This window comes from Phascolarctos cinereus, unplaced genomic scaffold (genome assembly GCF_003287225.1).
Source record: "Phascolarctos cinereus isolate Bilbo 61053 unplaced genomic scaffold, phaCin_HiC Scaffold_5;HRSCAF=322, whole genome shotgun sequence".
Classification (NCBI taxonomy): domain Eukaryota; kingdom Metazoa; phylum Chordata; class Mammalia; order Diprotodontia; family Phascolarctidae; genus Phascolarctos; species Phascolarctos cinereus.
This window is the reverse complement of record NW_027555958.1, coordinates 468,425,932-468,443,589: the sequence shown is the minus strand read 5'-3', so window position 1 is coordinate 468,443,589 and position 17,658 is coordinate 468,425,932. Positions and strand designations below refer to the sequence as shown.

At 44.9% G+C, this 17,658-nt stretch overlaps 1 protein-coding gene across 3 annotated transcripts in view; it reads right to left on the bottom strand.

The window, feature by feature from the left end:
- The window catches only part of IL12RB2 (interleukin 12 receptor subunit beta 2), an 80,278-nt gene that overhangs the window by 48,829 nt on the left and 13,791 nt on the right, over nt 1–17,658 (bottom strand). For 2 of the 3 annotated variants that reach the window (XM_020993137.2, XM_020993133.2), the window contains exons 3-6: nt 11,142–11,429; nt 6,568–6,682; nt 2,475–2,656; nt 732–874 (exon numbers count right to left, since the gene is read on the bottom strand). In XM_020993137.2, the coding sequence (XP_020848796.1) occupies nt 732–874; nt 2,475–2,656; nt 6,568–6,682; nt 11,142–11,429 (728 nt within the window). The remainder of the gene's footprint in view (nt 1–731; nt 875–2,474; nt 2,657–6,567; nt 6,683–11,141; nt 11,430–17,658) is intronic. The other variant, XM_020993135.2, reaches the window with a different exon arrangement.

The following is a 17,658-nucleotide window of genomic DNA, read 5'->3' as shown; positions in this document are numbered from 1 at the left end:
CAGAGATATAAGCCATAAATCTGGTCACCTTGATGCAGCCTCCGAAAAAAATAATCACTTGGGGAAAACAGCGTAAGTCATTTGATTCAACAAGCATTTATTGAACCGCTACTATGTGCCAGGTACTAGGCTACATGCTTTACACATATTGTCTCCTCTGACACAGGAGTGGCGAGAGTGTAGGACTTGGAGTTTGGAACTGGAAAGATCAAAGCTCAAACCCTACCTCTGACACTTACTAGATAGGCAAGTCCCTTAAGCATCGGGGCCTCAGTTTCTTCCTCTGTAAAATGGGGATAATAAAAGCATCTCTTTCCCCAGGGTTGTTGTAAGGATAAAATGAGATCAAATCTGTAAAGCACTTTGCAAACCTTAAAGAGCTATACAAATATCATTATTATTATCATTATTAAATACGAATGATTATTTTGGCCATCAGGGATGTAAAAACAAAAAGAACAATTAATATCATTGACTGAAGTCTACGACATTTACGAAGAAACAGAACCACACAGGACTTTCAGGAATGACTCAGATGTGTATCCTTTTGCTCAGATCATCTCAGGGTCCCTAATTTTCAGATGGGAAGAGATGAATAGCCGTGACAAAGGGTTAGGTAGTCATATTGAAAATATCTGATAAAGAACCTCTTTCCCACCACAAATATCACATACTTGAAGGAAAAGTGAGGCCCCGATCCCATCCGCTTCTCCCCATCATGGAAAGATTACCGTTTTCCAGGCATTTTCATGGACTGGCCGGAACTGGAGGCGATTTAGCACCGCTGGTCCTTGGTCCTGCCACTGTAAGGTACACAGGTTGGCCGACAAATTGGGAAAGTCGGCTCTGATGTCACTCGGAGGAAGAGGCTTCACTAGTCAAGGAGACAAACAGAAAAGGGATTAGCCAGCAGCTCCAGGGATCACCACCAGGGTATCTGAGGTGTAACCAACACTACAAAACTTGTTTCCCATGAGTACAATTAACTTCATTTGGTGAAGTCCCATTTGTGGTGGGAGAGAGAAAATGATGTGAGTTGCTAGGCAGCACAGATGGTCTCCCCCCCCCCCCCCCCGTAACCCACTCCTGACTTTTACCAATTAGGCAATGACTACCATCAGCCCTGGTGATGATTTCATTTAATTCACTAATTTTCATTTCTTCAGCAGATAAAGAACTTGGATCCTCAAAGGCCTGAGTTCAGATACAAAATGGAGGTCTGAACGTAGTTAAGTCATTGGAATTCTGTCTAGATCCTCTGGAACTCTCAATTTTTTAAAAAGGCTAATCTTCCTAGGCAGAGGGAGCTTCCACATTGGAAGTTCCCTATATTGGTGAAACCACTAGTCTGAACTTTTTTTTTAATTTAAAGGCATTAATTCAATGAAATATAGATTATGTGGGAGAAATGACCTGCTAGGCTGGAAAGAACACAGAAGAGACAAAAGAGGAGGAGAAAGAAAGAGGAGGTAGTGCCATAGAATAACAAACACAGGACCTCTGGTGGGGGAAGGGCTAGAAATAAAAAGAAAGAAGTTGGGAGGCAGCAGCAGGGGTGAAGGATGGAACGGGCAGGCTGCCACCGAGGAACGTGAGCACCAAAAACAGGACTATTTCCTGAAATCCTCAGGTGCTAAATGATATAATCACCTCTCACACCCCAAGATCAGGCATTCTATCAATCGAATCCAACAAACATTTAGTAGAATGTAAAGTCATTTACAGGGCAGAGAGTCTTCTGGTTCTGTCTTTTTTTTTTTTTTAGTGAGGCAATTGGGGTTAAGTGATTTGCCCAGAGTCACACAGCTTGGAAGTATCATGTGTCTGAGGCCAGATTTGAACCCAGGTCCTCCTGACTCCAGGGCCAGTGCTCTATCCACCGTGCCACCTAGCTGCCTCATGGTTCTGTCTTTATAGCTCTAAAGCCTGGTCCAGTGTCTGGTCCAAAGTGGGTGCTCAGTAAGAAGTCCTTGAATTGAACTGAACTGAATTGATAACATGTGTTAGGTACTAGTCACTGGTCACACAGAGGTGAAAACAAAACCGGACCTGCTCTCAAGGAGCTGACATAATACCCAGCAGGAGACAACACACAGTTAAGTAGAGACATGTATATTTGAAGAAGTAGAGAGTATTAGGGAGTTGCGGGGTCAGTGAGGCTTCCCATGAGCATTTTGCACGAGTGGAGTGTTGTGTAAAGTCTGGGGTTCCAAGAGATAAATCGGGAAGACTTCCAGGTCCAAGGGAGGCAGCCCGGACAAAGCACCCATCAATAAATATTTGTTACCTTACTGAGCTCCTACTATGTGCAAGGCATGGTACTTGGTGCATAAAGCCAGCCTTGCTCCTCGAGAAGCTATCCCGTCCTCTTGGGGCGCTCATCTGGGAGGCACAGGGGAAAACAGCTAACAGCCGAAAGTGGCAAGTGCAGAGCAACAGGTGAGCAGCCAAGATGGCGGCCAAAAGATACCCACCTATGTCCATGAAGGAGAACACCAAAGGGAGGGAAGAAGAATTCCCGAGGCTGTTCGAAGCAACAACTTTGGCTGTGTAATTGGCTTCAGGAGAAGCTGGGCTCAGGCTTATTCCAAGATCTAAATCATCCCCATACGGAGCACGTTGTTTCTCCAAATCCAAATTGTTTGGCCCTGTCAGCCTGTGAAGAAAAGACGTGTCAGTGCCGTAAATCACAGGACCCCAAGGCCAGACCTGGGAAAACCAGGTTCTAACCCTTCCTCAGACACTTCCCAGTGGGGTGACCCTGTGCGGCTCAGTTTCCTCACCTGCAAAATGAGGGGGATAGGCCAGGTGATCTCTGAATTCTCTTCCAGCTGAACTACCGCTACTACTACCACCACTAATACCACTAATACTAATACCACTGCTACCACCACTGCTAACACTACCACCTACTAATACCACAAGTACCATTCCTACCACTACTTCTACTACTACCACTGCTATTACCTTGACCACTACCACTATAATTTACGTTTCCATAGCACTTAAAAGTCATGGGATCATAGAGGTCTAGAGAGCTAGGAAGGACTTCAGGGGCAATCTCGTCTACTCCTCAAATGAGGAAACTGAGACCCTGGAGCCTGACTTGTCACATCACAAGTCTAGGGTTGAAAGGGCCCTCAAAGGCCACCCCGTCATTCTACAGATGAGGAAACTGAGGCAAACAGAGGTTAAGGGACATGTCCAGAGTCCTACAGCTAGAAAGTGTCAGAGACAGGATTTTAATCTGTGTCTTCCTGGATTAAAGTACAGAGCTTCAAGTTTTCAAATCACTTTCCTTGCAATAAACTTGTGAAGTATTGTCAGTTTTACTATCCCCATTTTACAGAGGAGAAAATTGAGATTCAGAGAGCTTGAGGGGATAACAAGATAATGTAGGATCAAAAAGAACCTTTGAGATCATGTAATCCAACCCCCTCATTTTACAGATGAGGGTACTGAGGCTCAGATAGTTGAAATGATTTATCTGGAGGCAGTTAAATGGAGTCAGGAAGATCTGAGTTCAAATCCTGCCTCAGACACTTACTAGCTGTGGGACCCTGGGCAAGTCACTTCTACCTCTGCTTCAGTTTACTTATCTGTGAAAATGGGAAAAATAATAGCATCTACCTTAGGTCTATATCCCAAAGATATCCCAAAAAGGATAAAGGACCTATTTGTATCAAAATATTTGCAGCAGCTCTTTTTGTGATGGCTAAGAATTGTCAATCAAGGGGATGCCCATCACTTGGGGAATGGCTGAATAAGTTGTGGTATACGATTGTAATGTAATATAATTGTGCTATAAGAAATGACAAGCAGGATGATTTCAGGAAAACCAGGGAAGACTTCCATGAACCGATGTCGAATAAAGTGAAGAGAACAAGGGGGACATCGTACACAGTAACAGAGGTACTGTGCAGTGCAGAACCGTGAATGACTTCGCTCTTTCTCAACAATCCCAAAGGACTCATGATGAAAAATGCAATCTGCCTCCAGAGACAGAACTGATAATGACTGAATATAGACTGAAGCAGGCTATTTTTTACTTTCTTTTTTTTTCTTTTATCTAAGTCTCCTTGTACAAAACGACTAATATGAAAATGCTTTACATAATTACACATGTATAACCTACATCTGATTGCTTACTGTCTCAGGGAGGGGGGAGGGAAAGGAGGGATGGAGAGACAGAATTTGAAACTCAAAACTTTAAACAAAAATGTTTAAAACAAAAATTAAAAAAAAGAAAGCTAGAAAAAACAGTAGCATCTACCTCCCTTCCAGAGTTATAAGGATTAAACAAAATAGATATTTGTAAAGTGCTTTGAAACCCTTCAAAAAGCAAAATACAAATGCCAGCTATTGCTGCTGAGGCTGCTATTGCAGTAGCCAAGGTCCAAAACACTTAAGCTGGAAGAGGAATTGACAGCACAAACTGAACGAGAAATTTGAAGGACTTTGTGGCAAATGGGCAGACATCGATGGAATGCGTGATGGACAGTGCACCGTCTAGAACAAGAAAAAGCAAAGCAGGGGAGAGATCTAAAGCAGAGCCAACGGAGAGTGGAAATGTGTCATGGCGGTGTACTTAGAAGGCCTGGGATTCAAAATGGCAGGCAAAGTTCTCAGGTCATTCTGGCATACCAGCCAGTGGGAACACAACAGAACCACTGACTTGGACGAAGGATCTTCTCAGCCATCCCTACTGCAGAGAAACTTCCAGATTCATTCTGCTGCCAGTACCTATTCTGAATTTATGCAGCAAGAATTTTCAGAGGCTTCCAAATCTGATGACATTTGGGAACTTTCAACTCTACCAATCTACAATCCTGAAAAGGATCCTCTTCACCTACCAGGCTTCGGGCCTCCCCATCTTTGCTGGAGTGGTTTTGACATCCCTATAGTTCAGGTTTGTTCTCACTTGAGAAAATATTTAAACCAGTGATTGGATTCCACGAAATGGCTGTGGCTTCTCATCCTAGGGACAGAGTCCTCAACAACAACGTTTATTCCCTTTGACTGTGATGTGGTAGATAAAGCCTTGGACTTAGAGTCAGAAAGCCTGGGTTCAAATCCTCCCTCTGACACTTATCAGAGGAGGTCATTTTAACTTCTCTGTGCCTTAGGTTCCTTATTCGGTAAATGGGAGTAATGTATATCTGCCTACTTAACGAGGGTCTTGGAGAAGAAGGTTATAAAGTGCCATATAAGTATTTGTTGTTGAAAGAATGGGGTTTTTTTTTAATAAAATGAAGCTAGATAAAAGTGTATTAGAAGAGCAAATGTTCATATTCTTCTGTGAGATTTGGCTGTAAATAAGGTGTAAATAAATGTATTCAGGTGGGGGGAAAAAACCCCTACTGCTGCTGCAGTTCTTTATGAGGAGAGAGAAGCCCTGGCTATGCTCAGGACTGGGTCAGTACCCGAGATGGGAACAGCACTTCAGTCAGAAGCAGACTGGTTGGAAGAGCTAAGGATTCAGAACCTGAAGAAAGTGATTGGAGCTGTCAGAGAAAAGCCGGAGCAGAGAGAAGCCTTTGCCCCGGCTATGGTGAAGGCCACCCAGAGACTTGGCTTCAGCTCTGCAATGCTTAGGCAGTTGGAACATTACTGAGGTGCCCCGAGAGTTCTTTGAAGGTATCCAGAAGTGGCAAGAAAACCCGAAGCTCTTCTGAGAGTCTGAGAGCTTCAGCCTCCTGAAGGGCGCAAGACGAAGAGCTGAGCTCTTACTGCTGCTACTGCTGCTGCTGCTGCTGCTGCTGCTGCTATGAGGAGGCTGAACTAGGTGGTCTTGGAGGTGCCCTTCTGGCGCTCTCTCTAGGATTTAGTGAAGGAGATTGAAAACAGAAACCAAAAAGGAAGGAGCACACTCTGCTCCCCTTTCCATCTGGGAGGACTTGGGTGAAGGGTGTCCGGCAGGAGACGCAAGGAGGTATTCTGAGGAGGAGTCTTCAGGAAGAGAACAAAAGAAGGCGACTATCCATTGTGTTTACAAGCCTGAGATCGAGTACTGGAAGGCAGGAGACCCAGGTGTGAGCCCTAGCCCTGTCCCACATGATTGGGGGATCTCAGTTGTTGTAGGAGTATTAACAGATAACTAGAAGTGACTCTCAGAGGCCACTGAGTTCAGCCTCCTCATTTTACATAGGAGGAAACTGAGACCCGAAGAGGCAAAAGGACTTGGCTGAGGTCCCCCATGCAGTAAGCATCAGTGGCAGGATTTGAAGCCAGGTCTTTGGACTCCAGGATCAGAGTTCTTTTCACCATTCCTTGTTTGTTCTTTTTTTTTTTTTGGTGAGACAATCGGGGTCAAGTGATTTGCCCAGGGTCACACAGCTAGTAAGTGTCAAGTGTCTGAGGTCAAATTTGAACTCAGGTTCTCCTGATTCCAGGGCCAGCGCTCTATCCACTGCCCCGTCCTTCATTTTCAAAGAGGACCAGTGACATCACAAGTGATGTCTTGACTTGTTTGTGAACTGGGTTTAAGTGAGGCAGCATTCCTTAGGGACGTCCTAAAACTCCTTCTGTTCAGTGAAAAGCAAATCAGTCAGGGACCGCATCACTTACTGCAGAATGTGCACGGTGTACAGGTGGGTGTCTCTTCCTTTATTCCAGGTGCAGACCACGTTCCCATGCTCTCCAAGCTGGCTACAGGAGAGGTTTTGGGGCTGCTCTGGAGTGACTTTACAGGAAAAGAAGGCAAAGAAAAAATGGAGGGCTAATAAGTACATCTGAGTCTTACTGAAACAGTGGCATACATTGATAACAATAACAACGGCTAACATTTGTGTAGCACTTACCATGGGCCAGGCATGGGGCAAACAACTTTGCAATTATTATCTTATTTTTTTCAAATCCCTTGGTCAGCATTGTCCAGTTAATATTTAACTCAATAACATGCAATTATTCAGCTGCTGAAGGCCAGACACATGATGTCATTGACATTAAATGAGGAAGCCATCCTTGGGCCAATGAAGACCAAATTCTGCTCTGTGACCTGTGGTCAGAGGACCAGAATCTTGATGGAAAGACCCCAGGGTCACCCAATCCAACAGAAAGCAGTGATAGGGAGACTGTTCCAGGGTCTGGCACAGCCTGGGCAAACATGGGAAATGGACTGTTTCCTGTAAAGATGGCGAGATGAAAGAGAAACCCACACCTTTCTATCGCTGTGCCAGGTCCCCCTCCTGCCCACTTGCTTCTCACTCTTGTTCTAGAGGCATAAACACGTGCATGCAAATCATTTTCTTACTTAGTCCCTACCCTAAGAAGATTGGGAAAGCAGCCAGGAGCTCGTTAACCCTCTGCAGGTGCTTCCTTCCTCATGTCCTCATGATAGCGACAAGTCTGATGGGCACAAAGCCACAACCCAGCCACAGATCTGCTCTTCAAAGCCCCAAACTACAAGTACTAGCCGTGAGAATGCCTTGCGCCTCTTTAGCAGGCACAAGAATAGTGACCACTGGCCCAGACAAGATTTGTGGGAGCAGAAACTTAGGCCTGGAAGGGATCTTTGAAGTCGTCTAGTGTGAGAAACCCCATCTACCCACCCATTTTAAAGATGAAGAAACTGAGGTCTGAAAAAGTGAAGACTTGCCCAAAGTCCTATGGCCATGATTCAGGGGTCTCCTGCCCCAGATGCGGTGTTCCTTCTCCATTCTATCTCTAAGAAGGGACTTCCTGGAATAAGACATCTCGTATGTAGCCTCATTCCTCTACTCGATACTTTCCTAAATTTGGGTCTGTGAATTTGTGCTTTTATATTCAGTATAATGGGTGACCTTTGTAATCCTCTGTATTTTATCTTATGCAAACTGAGAAACATTTTTCTGAGAAGGGAGCCATAGGCTTCACCAGATAGACAGAAGGGTCCGTGTTTAAAAGAAAGCAAAGAACCCGAAGTCCACTGGGCAGAGAGAGAGACCATGTGTAGGGAGCTAGGGAGTCGGGCTGTATAGGAAGATCCTTACTCCCAATGGAGAGAACGGTTTGAGTAAATGAGACAACAGACATAAAACTACCCTGTAGTTACTTAAGGTTCTAATGGACTTTGGGTTTCCCACAGGGGAGATAACTGGCCACTAATCCTCCATTAAGCCCAGAAAGAACATGAGTACTTGGTTACAATTCAAACAGGAGCAACCCAATCACTGGAAGGAGGGGAGAAGCGTCTTGCAGACGGCTGCCCCGGGGAGCTCTGCCTGCTAAGTGTCGAGGTTACTCAGACTTGTGGTAAAGAACACTCAGAACCCGACTGCGGCTTCAGAACGCCCATGGAACACTCCACTTTACTGATGACATCATGGCCAGGAGTCATTCAGAAAGAAGAGCTTATGTGCTCCCCTACCAAGGAGGGGGTCGGCATTACTACATCGAGAGAAATTAAGCTCCCTGTCAGTCAGACCTTTACTGGGTGCTCCTACATGGTAGGGGCCCTGCCGTGCTAAGCAAACAGAGGCAAAAACCAGTCTGTGCCCTCAAGGGGCTCACAGTCTAATGGGGGGAGACAACATAATTTGGAAATAATTAACAGAGGAAAAGCACTAGAATTAAGAGGGGTTGGGAAAGGCTTCCTGTAGAAGACTGGAGTTGAGACTTGGAGGAAACCAGTAGTTAGAAGTGAGAAGGGAGTGTGTCCCAGGCCTGGGCACAGACAGAGAGAATGCCCAGAGCTGAGAGATGGAGGGTCTTGTTAGTGAAGCAGCCAGGAGGCAGGGGTCCTCGAATCAGAGAGCACGTGGTGGGCACTAGGGTGTAAGAAGACTGGAAAGGGAGGAGGGGGCTGGGTTATGTAAGGCTTTGAATGCCAAACGGTTTATATTTAATCTTGGAGGTGACAGGGAACCCCGAAGGTTATTGAGTAAGGAAGTGACATGATCAGATCTGTGCTTGAGGAAAATCTCTTTGGTGGCTAAATGGAGGATGGACTGGAATGGGGAGAGACTGAGGCAGGCGGGCTCAACAGCTATTACTGTGACTTTTCCTGGAACGACTGTCTAGGTTCAGAGTAACAGCCTATAACATCTCTTGGGTGTTACACACACACACACACACACACACACACACACACACACACACACACACACACACACACACACACACACGATTTGTCTCTATAGTCACCTCTCCCTGCAGGAGCCCATGACTTGCACCGGTGACCCAGCCCACATGAAGTCCATCATGGTAAACACTAATGAAGAATAGTACATGGTTGTGTGGATACAGACAAGTATGTGGGCAAAAACTCTGGCTTTCTTGAAAACGCATATCAAACACCAGCTTTTTTTAGGTGGTGGCAAAGAGTTGGAAGCCAAGGGAGTGCCCATTAGGGAATGGCTGAACACATTATGATACATAAATATTATTGTGCTATAAGACATGATGAAAGGGAAACCTGGGAAGACCTGGATGAACTGATGGGAGCAGCACCAGGAGAGGCGTTTGTAAGACAACAGCTTCACAAAGCTGAGCAACTTCTGAAAGACTTAAAGAGCTCTGATCAGGCAATGATCAACGTCATCAGAGTATTGACAATGAAGCATGCTTCCCAATAGAGGCAGAATATGACAAATGAGACATATGTGTTTGGACACAGCCAATGTGGAAAGGGGTTTTGGCTGGCTATCATTATAAGGGTTTGGTCCATCTTCTTTTTTTCCTTTCTCAATGGGAAGAAGAGAAAAAGAGCACTGACCCTGGAGTCAGGAGGACCTGAGTTCAAATCTGGCCCCAGACACTTAGTAGCTGTGTGACCCTGGGTGCACAAAAAAAGAAAAGAAAAGAAAAAAGTTGAGAACAAGTGAGAGAGAAGAGGAAGAAGAGGAGAAGGAAGAAGAGGAGGAAAAGGAAGAGGAAGAAGAGGAAGAGGGAAGGGAACAGAAAAGGAGGAGGGAGAGGGGACGAAGAAGAACAAGACAGCTTCCAGTCCCCTCAGCTGCTTCTGCTTTCCTGTCCAAGGTCACTTTCCATCCACTCTGTCTGTACCTATTTCTGTATATCTCACCTTCTCCATTAGAATTTAAGCTCCGAGGGGCAGCTAGGTAACACAGTGGATAGAGCACCGGCCCTGAAGTCAGGAGGACCTGAGTTCAAATCCGGCCTCAGACCAAACACTTGACACTTGCTAGCTGTGTGACCCTGGGCAAGTCACTTAACCCCAATTGCCTAAAGATTAAAAAAAAAATTAAGCTCCAAAAGCAGGGATAGTTTTTGCTCTTTTATTTTATTTGTTTGTGTTTGTATCCCCAGGTTTTAGCACAGTTTCTGGAAAATAGGAGGCATTTAATAAATCCTTGTTGACCAATTTGCCACTGGCTGCCAACCTCAAACAGCTGGGAATACTCCAGTGACTGCTTAGGTGACAAAGTGGGGACCAGGACAAAGGCTGCGATTCTAAGAGAGGAAAGGCGCAATGTGGCTTCATAGATGGGAAAATGGCCTCAGAGTCAGGCAAACTGGGCTCTGGACCTGCCTTCAACACTACTGGCCACATGACCCTGAGAAGGAGCTTTCAGTCCATGATGACTCTCAGAAGTTGCAGAAGAGCTACCAATTTGCACCAGTCAATGGGGTTTCTTCCCCGAGAGTTCCTGACACAAGTGAAATCTGGTTCTGTACTTCCTGCCCTGCCTCCAAAGCAGCAGAAAACCTAACAGCAACGGCATATGATAGTCATCATGGCAGACCAATCAGAGAGGCTTATCCAGTTTTAGATTTAGAGCTGGAAGACGCCAGAGAGGTCATGTTGTGCCATCCCTTATTTTACAGAGAGACAACTTGTCCTAGCCAGTCGACAAGCATTTACTGCATGCCTGATGTGTTCTGGGAACCACACTAGGGATATGAAGCCCTCCAAATTGCCTAAAGATTTAAGCACTAAGGCTGCATTGTCCTGACTCCATTCACATCCCAGTGACTTCCCAGACCAAGACACCCCCTTCCCTAATTATACTTCCCTATATGTATGGGCTTCCCATTTGAACGTTTTTTTGTGTCTGTGTCTATAGGCCAGGCTTGAGATGCTAGCATTCCCAATACTGGGATACATGAAAAATGCAGTTTTCTGCTATTCTGATCTCTGTTTATCCCAGTTGAAGTGCCAAAAGTCCATGAAAGCATTAGGATGAAAAAAGTCTGCCTACCGCCAACAGAGATGTCGGCCCCGCACACTTGGCTCTCCACGTGGCCGCCACACGAGACCTTGCACACAAACACAGTTGTTCCAAGGCGGAGATTGGAGACTTGCATGGTGAGTAAGTGGCTCTTCTGGGAGTGAACCCGAAGTCGATTTTGGTAGAAGGTTAACTTTTGGAAATTAGAAGGGTGTGAACAGCCTTCTTTGGGTTTCAAAGAGCATGAAATGTTGATGGTGGATCCAAACAAAACTGTCCGGGCGGGACTCACAGTTACAACTCCCTTCTTGCAAACTTCTGCAATGAAAAACACGTGGTGATGCTGGAGGACACTACCAGGGACTGGCTTTGCTTTTTAAATAGCAGATGTGGTCATTTACCAAGCCTAGTGACATCATTCCAGGGAAATCCTAGAAGCACCTTGAGATGTCAATCTCAGTTCATGCTGGTTTCTCAAATTGACACAATGAAAACAAATGTATTCAAGCAATGGGAATCATGTTAAATTAATAGCGCTCTTGAAAACACTGATAACAATAGTGACTTCAATGGAAAAACATAGCAACAATCCCACTTTATGACCCTTTTAATTTAATACAACAGGTGATTTATTTTATGCAATATTTTACTCAAGCCTCCCAACAACTCTGATCTAGGACCACAGACATTATTATTCCCATTTTCCAGGCCAAAAAAAAAACCAACCAGAGATCAAGAGAGGCAGCAGTGCACAGTGGTAAAAATACTCATTCCAAAGAGTCAGGAGACCTGAGTTCTAAACCTGCTTCTATCACTTAGTACTGTGCAGCTTTAAGCAAGTCACTTAACTTTTGTAAGACTCAGTTTCTTCATCTGTAAAATGAGAAGGTTCAAGCACAGACCACTCTGGACTCTTCCAGCTCAAAAGCTATGATCTCATGACTTGCCCAGGGATACCCTGCTAGATTAAGAGGCAGGATTTAAGCAGGAATCTTCTTAATTCCAAGGCCAGTACTCTACCCATTAGGGAAGGGAAGTGAATAATCATTTGCACAACGCCTACTACGCCAGCATTGTGCTGCTTTTTTTTTCTTTGTAACACTATCTCGTTTGATCCTCACAACAGCCCTGCAGAGTAGGTGCAATTATTCCCATTTTATAGTTGAGGAAACTGAGACAAACAGAGGTATAAGTGGCATGCCCAGGGTCACCCAGCTAGTGAGTGTGGGGGGCTGCATTTGAATTCAGGCCTTCCCACCTCCGGGCTCAGTGTTCTAGCCACCATGCCACCTAGCCGTCTAACCCTTTAGATTGTGAGGTTCTTGAGGTCAGGGATTGTTTTTGCCTTTCTTATATCCCTAGCACAGTGCCTGGCACACAGTAGGTACTTAATAAATGTTTGTGGATGGACTATATCATCCCTGACAAGTGACTCTCCAGCCATCTGCTTGAAGATTTCCACTGAGGGGGAACCCACTAAATCTAGGGGCAACTCATTCTACTTTAAGAGCTAAAATCGTTAGGAAATGCTTCCTTCTGTGGAGCTGAGATATACCTCTCTGCAACTCGATCCACTGCTTCTCATTGTGCCCACCAGGGCCATACACAAAAACCGTCTAGTTCCTCTTCCCCATAGCTTTTCAAGCACTTGATTTGAACACAGCTCTCGTATTCCCCAAACTCTGCTCTCTTGAACAACCAGCCCCTGATCCTTCAGCTGATGCGACTCTCAGGGCCCTGCACAGTCTTGGTCACCCTGCCTCTCAAGCTGATCAATATCCATCGCACAGCATGGTGGCTAGAACTGAATACAATCTTCCAGATATTCTCTGACCAGGGCAGAGGACAACTGTACTCTCACCTCCGTGATCCCAGGGAGGAGAGACGCCTCTATGCAGCTTCATATGGTACTATCTCTTTTTTTTGCTTCCATACCCTACTGCTGACTCATAATGAGCTCATAGTCTACTTGACAGCCCCCATGGTTTTTTTCAGGTGAACTGATGAATTTGCACTGTTTTTAAATACAACTGTAGGATTTTATATTTATCTCTTGTGTTTTGTTTTTTTTATCTCTGACTCAATGCTCTAGCCTTGTGGTCTCCAAAGTGAGGGGAAGAAGGTGGCAGGTGCCCTGGCATGATCCCAAGGGGGCCACGGCTTGTTGCTGAGGGCTACCTGATCAATGAATCTGAAGGTAGGAGATGGCTCTTCTCCCACTGACTCCAGTGATGGTCAATCCTGAGGCTCATTTTTAATACAACCACGCTTGCACTTCATTCATTACAACCCAACATCTATCCACTCCACCCTGTCCTGACTGGTGCAAAGCTCCCAACCTTCCTCCTTTTCATCAGCCCCTGAGGGCAGGTGTAGCCTAACGCTGACCTGGACACCCACAGAAACAGCAAATCCCCTACTCTCCCCAGTATACCCAACAGAAAAAAATTGCTGATAGGGGTGCACGATCAAAAAAGTAGGGGCTTACTACTCTAGCCTGTCAACAGCTTTGCAGCCTGCCTGTCACCTGCCGTCTCAGTGATTCTTCCCAGGTTCGTGTCGTCAGCAAACTCCATCAAACACTTCATTCAAGACAATGTTGTCGCTGTTGTTAGGTTGTTTCAGTGACCCCATCTGGAGTTTTCTTGGCAAAGATCCTGGAGCGGTTTGCCATTTCCCTCTCCAGCTCATTTTACAGATGAGGAAACTGATGCAAACAGGGTGAAGTGACCTGCCCAGGATGACACAGCTAGTAAATGTCTGAGGCTGGATTTGAACTCAGGTCCTCCTGACTCCAGAGCTGGTACTCTATCCACTGTGCCACCTAGATGCCCCCAAAGATGTTGACAAAAAAATGTTAAACAACACTGAACTAGGGACAGATCCCTGAGGCTCTCTATTAGAGACTCCTATTCAAGATGACATGGAATATTCAATGCCACTCTTTGACCTGGTCACTCACCCAATTTCAAATCCACCTAACTCTACCACGTTCTAGCCCCATCTCTCCATCTTGCTCACATGAGGACACTTTGTCAAACTCTTTGCTAAAATCTAGGGAAACTATTACCCATAGCATTCTCTTGGTGTTGTTTGCCAAATGGTTGAAAAGAGAGGATATAAATTTAAATTTATAATCACAAATTTAGATTCCACATTTTGAGATGCTGTGCAGAGCTCCCACTGGAGAGATTTATTTTTTAAGTTTTGTAAGGTTTCTTTGATCTGTGTGAGTGACATCAGACTACATAAACAGGAAGACATATAAAAGTCACAAAATCAACAAGTGGACATTGAACTTCCAGTATCAGCTAGGAACCTCTTCTGTGTTCAAGGAAGAGAATGAAGCAACGGATGACCAGAGGCTATGGTTTAATTCAATTCAGTCCTCAATCACTAAGCTGGCATCCTGTGCCTTCTGCAGGACAAGAGCTTCCTTGGTGATGGCAATCGATGGGCAAAGTGAAGCTGTCTCTGTCCTCAAAGATCTTTGATTCCTCAGGGAAAAGCAACATGCAAACTCGGTACAAAGAATGAGAACCTGTGATTTCATTGGCAAATGGTCATCTCAGGTAAGGAAACTCGCTCTACCAAAGCAGGGAGGCACCTCATCTATTCTTAGAAAGCTGCTTAGAGTATTAAGCAAGGAAGTGACTTGCCCAAGGTCATACCACTGATATGGTCAGAGGCTGGGCTAGAATGCAAATCTGTGTGGTTCTGAGCCTGGCTCACTATCGAATGTATAATCTATTTCTCATAAACAAAACTAATTTTTTTTTTTAGGCAATTGGGGTTATGTGACTTGCCCAGGGTCACACAGCTAGTGAGTATCAAGTGTTTGGTCTGAGGTCAGATTTGAACTCAGGTCCTCCTGACTTCAAGGCCGGTGCTCTATCCACTGCGTCCCCTAGCTGCCCCCATAAACAAAAATAATTGAAGGAAGAAATAAAGTCGATCAACATTAAGCACCTACCATGAGCCAGGCACCATGCTAAGTGCTGGGGATACAAAGAAACACATCAGAGGAGCTCACAGTCTACCATGATACACAAGGTGCGAACGGCTGTGTACAAGCCAGATACAGGCTGTCCCAAAAATCTTAGTGCCGTTTTAAGTCTTACTGGCCTAAAACAACACTAAGACGTTCGGGACAGCCCATATACACAGGTAAGTTGGAGATAATCAACAGAAGGAAGGCACTAACACTAAGGGGTATTAGGGAAGGTTTATTATAATAGGTGGGATTTTAGCCGGAAGGAAGCTGAGGAAGCCAGCAGGTGGTAATGAGGAGGGAGTTCTGGGCAGGAGGGACAACCACTGAAAATAAAGAGTAGGGAGGTAGAGCATGTGTTTGAGGAGCAGTGGGGTTGATGTCTGGCTGGATTGCAGAGTATGGGGGTGGGGATGGGGAGGCAGGAGTAAGAATAAAAAGACGGGAAAGGTAGGAAAGGGCTTTAAAAGCCCGAGCATTCTGTATTGGCTCCTGGAGGTGATAAGGAGATACTGGAGTTTATTGAGTAGGGGAGCAACACTCTCTGACTTCTGCTATAGGAAAAGCACTTCGGTGGTTGAATGGAGGATGTACTTGGGGGTGGGGCAGGGAGGCTTGAGGCAGGCAGACCCGTTAGCAGCTCTTGCTAGAATCATAGTGTGAGGTGAAGGGCCTGCATCAGAGGGTGGCAAAGTTAGAGGAATGAAGAAGACAAATGCAAGAGACATTACAAAGATAAATGACAGGCTGGGGAAACAAATTGGATATGGGGCGGGGGAGGGGGGAGGGAGGGAGAGAGGGTGAGAGAGAGCAATGAAAAAAAAGTATCTCATTTCTATGTTTATTAAACCATTCCACTGCCCGTCCAGATGGGTTAGAGAGCCTACCAACTTGCTCAGAACCAAGGAGATCCATCATGCTAGGCAAAGTACCCAGCATTATTTCCTCAGCATAGCAGAATTCACTCAAAAACAACATCCTCATTCACATATCTGTTATCCTCATTCACACAAAGGATGTGATTTTATTGGCAAGACTATTTCTCCCCCTCTCACCCCTGCTCTACACACCCCCCCCTTTGGTAGCTAGTCTTCAGGAGGCGATGTGGCCAAAAAATGATTATTCCCAGGTGGCCAACTCTCTAGAGATCATTAACTTCTCTCCAAACTCTGGAACCCAGAGGTGGGGCCTCTGACAATAGGTACAGTCTATCTTTGGGCCCAGTTTTTCCAGCTTGGGAGGATGGGTCAGAGCCTTCAAGAATTGGGGTTCCAGCCATACTGAGATGAAGAAGCATCAGTGTAGGATCACACCTACATAGGAAGGAAAGCTAGTCCAGCTTCTCTGGATTCCTCCAAGATCCAGCTCCAGTCCCCACCCTAGCCCCCAATCTTTCCCACTCCTCCCCAGGAGACTGCCTTCCATTTATAGAGTAGATAAACGCAGTTGTTTGCATTTTGCCTCCCCTTAGCTTAGAATGGAAGCTTCTTGAGGGCAGGGATTTCTTTGTATCCTTGGCATACAGCAAGCACTTAATAATAACTCTCAATTACTGTAAAAAATGAGACCTCTATCTTTTATTCAATAATTAATTATATTAGGACCAAGAATTTTCTCCTTTTCTGCTTCCTCATCCAGAAGCCAACCAGTGCAGGAAATCTCTCAAAGATTTACCCAGGCCAAGATAGCATCAGACAGTGAAAGAAATTCTGACTTTGGGTTAATGGGTGTATTCCTGCTCATTGTGTTTGCTCAGACAGGTCTGGCAAGTGTGGATTCTCCCTGTTGTCAGACAGGCCATATGGAAATCCGATGTCTCTTTGACCAAGAGTTGGGTAATCCAAGTCATGGAACCCCAAGACCCTCACTGTAATACAGCTCAGCCTCTCATTGTAATATTTGTTTTCTCATTAATTGTAAACCAGAGTCAATCGCCACCTTTCAGGAACACCTGCTCTTCCAAGGGCATATACAAACTATGAACCCATGTGGTCTAAGAGAGACGTCCATCCTTTTACTAATAAACATTCTGGCCTTATGAATAAGATGATTAAAGTACCCAAAAAACAGTCTCTTGGAATGTTTTAATCATCACATTACATATGGCTTTAAGGTTTGCAAAACACATTATATATGAAATACCTATTATATATTATAGGTATAATATAGAATTGATATATATTATGTACATGATATATAATAGATATATTATACCTATAATATATAATAATTATAATACAATATAATACATATATTACCTCACTGGATCCTCACAACAACATTGTGAGGGAGAGGCTATTATCCCCATTTCACAGATGTGAACATTGGGGCCAAAAGAGTCAAGTGACTCACCCAGGGTAGCTTGTAAGTGTCTGAGGCTAGATTTGAATTTGACCCTAAGTTCAGAACTCTATCCACTACGGCTCCAGTTACCTGATGGACAAGTATTTGAAGGCTTATAACACGAAAGAGGAATTAACCTTGTTCTGCTCGACCCCAGAAAACTAACCAGAAGCAGAGGGTGGAAGGCAAGATCAGAGTGAAACTTATGGAAAG